At 39.2% G+C, this 9,506-nt stretch overlaps 1 protein-coding gene across 8 annotated transcripts in view; it reads left to right on the forward strand.

The window, feature by feature from the left end:
* LOC139799091 (sterile alpha motif domain-containing protein 13) overlaps positions 1 to 9,506 on the forward strand; it is a 37,726-nt gene that overhangs the window by 7,734 nt on the left and 20,486 nt on the right. The window contains exons 2-3 of one of the 8 annotated variants that reach the window (XM_071750536.1): positions 1,231 to 1,404; positions 2,846 to 3,267. The exons of 2 other annotated variants lie outside the window; for them this stretch is intronic. In XM_071750536.1, coding sequence (XP_071606637.1) covers positions 3,242 to 3,267 — 26 coding nt within the window. In that variant the 5' untranslated portion in view covers positions 1,231 to 1,404; positions 2,846 to 3,241. Of the gene's footprint in view, positions 1 to 1,230; positions 1,405 to 2,845; positions 3,268 to 4,277; positions 4,570 to 9,506 lie in introns of those variants that run through there. 5 more of the 8 variants (XM_071750538.1, XM_071750537.1, XM_071750542.1 and 2 more) reach the window with 5 other exon arrangements.

Raw genomic sequence — 9,506 nt, forward strand, 5'->3', positions numbered from 1 at the left:
CCACAAGTTCTTTTGATGAATCTGAATACATTTGGACTCACCCAAAGCAAGTGACTCAAAGAATTTTTAAGGCCTGATTTTTCTTACATTTTAAGGAAAATGAGAAGATGTTTTAAGGACCGCAGAATGTTTTATTAAGACTATATTGTAAGTATTGGTAAGAAGTGAGAATTGTAAGATGACCATACCATTATTCTTCCTTGGAGTTCTGATGATGTCAGCAAGTCAAAAGAGCTCACTGATGAAAACAGATTCAACTGAAAGATGTTGCCCAATAACAAAACCCCATAGCCTCAGCAAGCAACTCAGACAGCCAAGAAGTTGAGGGCATGGAATGACTAAAGAAAGAGGCAGAGCAGATGCAGGATGAGGGTGTGAACACCTTCAGAGATCTGCTTAACCATTAGTACTGCAATAGTCAGATAGCCCAAGTGACTCAGTGGTGGTTCACTGGCCTCACTGCAATGCTCTACCAAAAGCGAAACAAGTTTCATGCTAGATTGTGTCCACTGCTGCTTTCTAACAGAGCTATGGCATGGGGGAGAATCTGGGCCTGCTGGCTGCCAGTATGGGTTGGCTGTACTGTAAAACGATGCAGTTCTCAGTGACTTGGAGAAAGAACAGAGAAAAGCACTGGGAAGACTTGAAGCTTAACTGGTCCTCTGCTTATTTGCTGAAGGCAATGTGCTATTGCTGCAGAGGTCATTCTGGCACAGTGGGAAATTACTATTAGCTCTAGTTGTGCAGAGGAGTGCTTCTGCAGATGACATTAAAAAGGCATACCAAAACCTGGCATTGAAGTTATGTCCTGAAAAAAAAATAGAAAATAGAGAGGTAACAGAAGAAATTCAGAGAAGTCGCCAAAGCATACTAAATCTTACCTGGTGCCAAAAAACAGAATGACTATCACAAAGCTACAGGAGGTAGCTTAAGTGGAAAACTATAAAGAAGAGGAAGAGATAAAGCTTACAAAGCACACAAAGATATAAAACACTACTGGATACATAACCACTTATTTCTACACAGAAAAGAGTTTAGAGAATATGTTTTCTATTCAATGAAAGCCTTCATAGTTACCTGCGTTCCTAGAATCCATTGGGGGGAACCCTGTGGAAGAAGAAGGGAAAGGAAGAGATGCTTTTTTCCCATTCTTTGAGTTTCTCCTGTTCCAGGTGCTGGATTTACTTAATTTGGATCCTACCAAGTTGGAGATTTTTTTTTTCTTCATAGCATCATTGAACAGAAGCAGAAGAGGCAACTTCAGTCATAGTGATTAACAAGATACTTACTGGTGTTAAAATTCCTACAGAAACAATTGTTAAGAGTGGAAAAGAGAGAATGGAAACTGATTTTAGCCATTAACATCCTCAATGGTAATTGAAAAGAGGCACCAGCTATAATTGGGTAAGCAGTTACTGGAAACTTGTTTATTTCGACATACTATAACATTGCACTCCTCTAGGGATTAGGAGTCACTCTTGGGAAGATTGTTAAGAAATTCCTCTTTCAGCTGATCTTTGATATGTTGTGGTTTGTCCATGTATTTTGTATTAATAAAAATAACCAAATCGTAAAAGGGATCAGTCTGGAAAAATTAATGTAGAACTCCAATATAAGACTTCCTCTTTTCATATTGACTTGTAATCAAGGACAGGATCTCTGACATTTCCAAAACAACATCTAATATTTCTAAGGAAGGTGCTACAACAATATATCCAACAATATTTCCAAGCATTTGACCTGGTTGTTGGCTACTGATAACAAATTTGCCATTTAATAGTGATTTTAATAAGGGTTTTAAAATTAGTAAAAGAATGCAAAAGCAGAGTGAAGTCCCATGCAAGAGAATATACTTCTTTGTGCTATGATGACCTTGGGGGATCTGGCTGTGTTGAGAGACAGCAGTCAATGCACTGTTGTGGAGGTGTAGCTCATATTTCCTGAGTAATGCAGTGTGGTTGAACTTCAGGAATGTGTAAAGAAAATGGTGGTCCCATGTCTAAAACAGAGTTGGGAGATGGGCATTCATTCTCTTCCATTTTGACCTTTGAAAGTCCATTTACAGGTTGTTTTCAAACATACAACAAGCTTTTGAAGCAGAAAAAAACCCAAAGCCTGCAGCATTTATAATCTAAGTAAGTCAGAAAGGCAAGGTCTGAGAGAAATAAAAAGCCTATTATTTAAAAGTGGAAATTTTGAGCAGGAACAAGTAAAGGTTGTTGAGACCTAGGCTGAGAAGGTGCTGCTTTTAGCCTCTTCCATTTTAAGCAGTGGAAGAGAGGTTCCCTCAATGTTGAGCTTCACAGTTAAGCCCTTATAAAATTTCTAGATGCAGGTGGTGGGTTTTTTATTGGTTGGTTTGGTTGTTTTTTTTATCCCCCACCACACCTGCCCTCTCTCACAGGAAGCATGGGAAGGTTTTTAAAGAAGGCATCTGAAGTTATTAGCAGATACTGACTAGTCCAAACTTGAATATCTCTCAGTGGTAATTCTTCTGAAATGTTCTTTGTAAGCTGCCTTCTTAAGAGTATTCTTTCTTTAATGGCTGATAATTAGGCAAGCTGCACATGTACCTATTAATTGGAAACAGGTTTACAAGGAGGAAGTTTTGAAATTAACCTTGTTTTAGGTTTTGTGCTTGACTAAACAGTATTTATACCTTAGCACAAGCGAGCACTTGAAAAGCAGACAGCAGAATTTAGCTGCTGTAAACAGTTTCAGAAAAATAAAGGCTACTATTTATTTTCTCATGATCTTCTGTAGTAGTCTTCCATTTGTTGCATGACTGTGCTCACCTGTTAGATTTGTACATTTGTCTTTATCAACTCTTCAATTCTTCTTGTAGGAAATTGATGGCAAATCATTACTGTTGATGACAAGAAATGATGTACTGACTGGACTTTCATTAAAACTGGGGCCTGCGCTGAAAATCTATGAATATCACGTAAAGCCTCTACAGACACAGCATCTAAAGAACAACTCTTTATAGCAAATTGTCTAATTGGGGTCATGTTGTGCCTCAAACAATAAATAAGCATTTTGGTTTCATGTGATGGAACTTTGTAAAAAGAGAATATATCTATTAAGAATTTAAACCAAATTACAATATATATCCTATTGGATAGAGTTGGCAAAATACTATATACTGAGTCTGAACTGAGAGAGGTGGTGTGTATTTTTTACATAGTACATAATGATTTTCTCTTTTAGGAATTATCAGTGAGCATGTTGAGATAGCTACATGACTGTATCCAGAACAAAAGGGAGGTATGTCATTCTCATTTTTGAGCCAGACATGTTCCTGATCTCATGAAATAAAATACTAACCCCCACTTCCCTCCCCACCCCCAATAAAGTTTTTATCTATCTTTGGGAGAGAGAAACCAATTAAAGTAGTTTTTGGTTTACCTTGAAGAGCTACTAAAATTACTACTTATTATTTTAGGATGGGACTGACACTTGCCAACTCACCCTTTTTTACAGAGGGTCCTATTTTGACCTTATTAAGGTTTACTTGTGGTATGCTGCAATGTTTAAAGCTGTACATACAACTAACATAACCCCTTCAATAGCAGAAGGTGTTGCTGACAGGTGAAACTGGGTTGTGCATTTTTTGCTGTCCTTTAATATTTCAGCTTGTTTTCACCTGTTTTTAATAGTGGTTCTATGTAAAGTATTGTTGGTTTTAAAAAGTTCATGTTGCTTTGCAAAACAAAAAATCCCTTCATTTTATTCCTTTTTTTATATTTATGATAACTTGTTTTTTAACATTATGCAGAAATTTGTAAAACCAGTAAAATTCTGCACATTTTCAATATTGTCTGTCATTGATGTTGCAATGGTTGATTTTTTTAATGCTTTACTTAACAGTTTAAATACTTGTTTTAAAAACTGAAAGAAGTTGTCTTGTCACCATACATCTCTGTTAAAAGAGAGTCTTGTTCAATCTGTTTGTACCAGTTCACTATTTGATAGGTTGCTTGCTATATCCCAATAAAGTGTTACTTATGTTTGGATTCAGTATACTTTACAGATCTTTTACTTTCTCTATTTCTTTGTTGTGATATATTTGAGCTCCTGGTTTTCTCCGTTTTTCCATTAAAATGTACCAAAATCTACTTAATATTCTACATTCTTTTGATTACTTTTAACAAGATATTCTAAAATTTCATTACTTGCTTTCTCTGATCTCATGCAATTACTGCTGAAGGAGAGAATCTGAAGCCCTGGTCACAGTTCACCAGTAACATCTGTCCTTCTCTTACCCCTTTCTACAGCTGTCAGTGGTGCAGAGGCTCTGTGCTGCCCTGGCATGGCACGGTGATTTACCTGAGAACGTCTGGGACATAGCCCACAGATGATGCTCAGCTCTGTCTGGGGTCACCATCTTCTCTGGCACAGGGAGCTTTGTGATTACCCCTGGAATGGGGTAACCCCCCCTGGATGTGAGGTTGCATCAGTGAGGCTGAGCAAAGAGAACTGGGAAGAAGGAAATAAACAGGAGAGTGTGGTGAAAGTGGAAATGGTGTGGAAGGAAATGGTGAAGGGGTGCAGCTGAGAAGGGAGAAGGTAAGAGAGAGTGGTGCCTTCTGCCAAGTGGGAACAGGACTCAGGGAGGGAAAAGAGAAGCTCCTGTAATCTCTTGCCTACGTGCTGGCCCTGCCTTTGCTTCTGGCTTGGCCAAGTGCAAGGTGGCTGTTGATGCTGCAGTGCTAGGGGATGGTGTGTGGTTTCTGGTGTTGAGATTTGAGAGGAGGTAAAGCCACATTAATAGCTGTGCTGTATGTAAAGCTCACAGGATATGGTATATGATATAAACTACATAGCAGCATGCTGTCTTGTGTACTTTCTAATCTTTATGTTGTACAACATATTTATTTGACTTGTAAGTCACGGTCTGACTTCTGCCTATGATTTTGCTTGGTAGTGCCCAGAGGTACCTTCTGGGATTAGGGATCTCCTGGAATACTAGAGTAATTGTCCCTGCCTTGGGGATTTTTCAGGTGCAGTCTGCATCAAGCTAATTACAGGCTGCAAATGCAAAATTATACATGAAACTCTTAAATATTTTAATACAGAAGTAGGTATATGAAAAGGATTGTGAGAAGCAGCTTCCTGTAGCAGTCCAGAGATGCCTATCAGCCCTGTATTTGCAGAGTTATTGTTGGAGTAGAGTAGTATTCTACTCTATTGGAGTAGAACATGTGATGCTATGTTATGAAGGATAAATTCAATATTATCTTTTTCTCTATTTGCATAATTGATGGGGGATTGACACATTTTGTAGAGCTATGGATGACACAATTGAAAGTAAAACATATTTATCCCATCAGAGAGTAAAAACCTCCATTGTACAGCCATGAGAGTTTATTTGGTGATTATTGACCACTCTGCTTTCTTTTACTATGTTTTAATGAACAAATGAATTGCATTCAGAAACATTCAGACTGTATTCCCCTTTTGATCAGGAGTGCTAACAGATTCATACAAATAAAGGCCTAACAGAAAGCTTGCTGCAAAAGGGAATTTGGAGGATGTTACTCAAATGGCAACAATTTATTTTTGCTGTCCCTAATCCTTATTGTAGTTTCCTGCTTTTCTCTGAGCTTTCTAGTGCTGCTGTTCTCTTTGTGCAGGTGACTGTTCTGGTTTTTGGCTGTTACATTCTCCTTTTAGTTTCTGAGAGAACAAAAAAATCTTTTTTATGAAACTGGAGGGTTTGAAAGAGGAAGTCAAAGCCAGGTTATTTTTAGCTACCATTTCTCTCGCAGAAAACACAGCTGCTACTGAGATGAGGAAGTGACTGATGGGCATTGCTGGATACCATGTCAATACTGCAGTTCTGAGAGTCGCAAAACTGCAGCAATCCGGTTTATAACATGCCCTTGTGTGCCAGCAGCTAGGGGAGTCCCGTTTCCTTAAAAGCCTTCCCTGTGCTTTGGGAGCTGATACTGGGTGTGAGAATGACAGCGGTCTCAGTGCTGGAGGTCTTTCTTTCACACTGGAACTGCAGTTTAGGCTCGAGTCAGCTTTGAGGAGCAAAGCAGCAGTCAGCTCCCTTGCCCCCACTGCTGGTCAGTACATGGAGAGAGATTTGCTGCAGCCAAGGTCCTCCTATCTCCTTTCTGTCTTCTTTCCTTTGTCTCCTCTTACCCTTTTCATAATACCACTAGTGCACACCTATCAGAATCTGTCACAGCACTTTTGGAAATAATTTGAAACTATTAAAGTATTCCTTTGGTATGGCAGTTGTGAAATAGATGTTCCTTCCTGTATGATAATGTAGCAAGGTCATTAAATTCTTTCTTGCTTAGCTCCTAAAATTAGGGAGCTGTTTGATTTAGTAATGTTTCTTTGGAGCCCAGATGTGTATTCATCTTACTCCCAGAACTGCATTAGCTGGTCGATGCTGTAAATTTGGGGAATACAACTGTAGCCTCAAATACCTGGAGAGCCCAAGGTGTGAGAACCATGAAGACTTGGCCTCCATGTGAGAATTTCATTGCTTCTGAATGCTGCTGGTGAGCACTGGAAACCACTGTTGTAGTTATATGATGCACTTGTGAGCATCTTTTTTAAAGGAACAGTCAGAAGTTATAACTGATGTATCATCATCTGGTCTGCTGATAAGGCAACAGCAAATGTCTTGGCACTGGCAGCTTGCACTGCTTTCAAAATGTTCTTTTCCCCTTTTCAGATAATTGCTACAATCCTCTACAAACACTCTGCAGAACTTGCTTTGTTGTAGAACCCTGACTTTGTAGCATCTAAATCATACCAAAAAAAATGGAGCAAAGGCTCATCATTAGCACTGATCTCTGATTCAAGAGTAACATTGCTTTGTTTTGTACTGGTGAGGAGGAAGGAAGTAAAGACTAAGGAACTTGTAGCTGAGTTTGTTTCCCAGCTGGCTGGCAAACCACAGGGAGAAGTGTGGAAGGGGGTGTATTTCTGGGTGTAGCAACCATGTTTTGCAAGGATTGTCCTGTTCTCCTCCCTCCTCTGTTCTGTGTAAATACCACATGCCAGTCTGCCTGGGCTTCTCCTGGAAGTATGTGTAATATAGAAGATTTTGAAACAATATAGGAGTACAGGGCCATTAAAATCTGAGCTGTCTTTTCCAGGCAAATGTTGATATTAATATAGGAATTCATGCCTAATACCCCTCTTGAGAGGTGGCCCCCCTCAATACTCAGGAACTCTGGTTTCTGCAGTTATGTTTCCCTCTGCACTCAAGGTTTCTCTGCCCTCTTCTAGTTTTGATTCCCTCCCATATTGTTTGTTTGGGCCTTCATTTTCAACTCTGAAGTAGCCAGACAGAAGATACACTTGTCCTCACTTTTTTTTTTTTTTTTTTTTTTTAATTTTCCGATTTCTCAGTTCTTTGACTTGTCTGGTATTTTTTACTACCACTGTACTTCTCCCTCCTTTTCTCTCCCTTCATTTATCTTCTAATATCTTCTAGTATCTCTTGCCTCTGTTCTCTTATGTTCCCATTCCAGGCAGGCCCTGCTGTGCACCTCTGTTCACCAGGACCTGGGCTACAGATGTCTGTCCCCACAGTAAAGCATTTACTTGCAGTGATACCTGACTGCTATGGTCAGCTAACAGGAGTGAATAATTGCCTTTGCTTCCACCCCCCAGGTCTGTGAGTGCTCCTCCAGCTCTCTCTGGCAGGCAGCAGTGGGGTGTGTGTCCCTTTCCTGGTTCTCCACCACTTGTTTTTTGTGAGCCTGGCAGAGGTGAACTGCTGGCTTGGTGTGTAGTTTGGGCTGGATCTCAAAGGGAAGATGGAAGACTTCAACTCAATGCAGCTGACTGTTTGCAAGTCTGTAAAAAACTATGGAACAACCAACTTCAGCTCCTGTTGTGTCTTAAGTGATTCCCACAGGTCAATCAGGCACCAGCTGAGGTAGCAAATGTCATTTGTACCTATATTTATGAGCATGCATACACACATGGGACCAGGTGTAGGTGCATGTGTCTTTTCTTTCTCAACCTGTTTGCATGTTAAGGGTCAATCTGAGAATCATATAACAGTTTACATCCTAATTATAACTGAGATATGAACTGGCATTTTTGACCCTATAGCTGGAGACATTTAATGGGTTTTCTTTTTAGATACAGCCGTGTGCTTTCTGAGGAAAAGGTGGTTTGTTGTTGTATATACACAAATAGAGTGATTCTAACTTCAGAATTATTTATCTTGAGATTTCTAACCAGAAAGCTTTTTTTTTTGGTCACTTCAAATTGTTCCTTTCAATTTAGAATCAGTGTTCTGTACTCTTGATAAAAGCAAGAATAAAAACAAAAACAAGAAGAAAAAAACAAAACCAAAACAAACAAACAAAAAAAAGATATATAGAAGCTATAGAAGAACGTTATAGAAGCTAAAATATAGCTGTAATAGTTAATAAAAACTGACGGGTTTAAATATGTGTTGGAAAGCAGGTAGTCTGAATATTTATATAGAATAATATAACCAGTGAGGATAGATTACTTGGACTGACACTGAAGATTACATTTCATCTCTGGTTTAGATACTGGCTAATGTGTTTAGTTGGTGCATTTTATCTATGTGATGTAGGCTGCATTTTAAGTATCAGCAGCAGCTGAGGAGGATTGTTGCTTGACTGTACTGGGCAGCTAGAAAAATTGAGCAGAAACAGGATTTGAAGTAATTGAAGGCTAAAATGATAGTAAGGTGTTTGTACACTTGAGATACCCTGTTTCTGACAGGAGTAGGAGCCCAGGACTAGCAAGGTCCGTGGTAAAAGCAAGATGTATTTTAAATCGCAATTTTACAATTTGCTAGCTGCTTTTTTTTTTGCTTTTTTTTTTTTTTTTTTTTGTCAAGTGTGCTTTCATCAGCAAAGCATCACAGCTGCTTCTGAGTAAAACACAGTAAGCAACTTGAATAGCTGCTCGGGACAGGAACTGGAAAAAAAAATCTGTCTCAATTAAAATAACACAAGTCCATTGTGGAGACCAAATCTACTGAAGCCAATGGGAATTTGGTCAGGTGTCAGGCACCTGTAAGTCTGGCTAAATCCCATTTTCAAGAATTATTTTTGCGATTGTGATCTGAATCTAATTGCTGTATGGAAAATTTGGGCTTCCTCTGGTTGCCTAAGTACTTTCTTTAGAAGCAGTCTGCCCACATAAGTGACTCAGGTTTGCTGAGCTGGATGGAGCTGTGCTGAGAAGCCTTTAAAGATTTTCGGAATATCTGCATGTCTTGGGGGGGATTTATAGAAACCACATTGCATGATTGTACATGCGTGTTTTTTGCCACAGGAAACTCTAAATAAACAACTGGTTGCTGTTTTGTGTCCTTGTTCTGCCATGAGGGTTAGTTGACTACTTACCCTGTAAGCCACAAATGTAGCAGAAGTAGTCACAATAGAAAAGCTTCCACCTCATGCAGTCGATTTCATGAGGCAGAAAGGAAGTGGGTTGTGAAGATCTGCCTTGCTTAGAGGTTCAAATATTGAAATGTTCAATAA

The sequence above is a fragment of the Heliangelus exortis genome, chromosome 8 (genome assembly GCF_036169615.1).
Source record: "Heliangelus exortis chromosome 8, bHelExo1.hap1, whole genome shotgun sequence".
Taxonomy (NCBI): Eukaryota; Metazoa; Chordata; class Aves; order Apodiformes; family Trochilidae; genus Heliangelus; species Heliangelus exortis.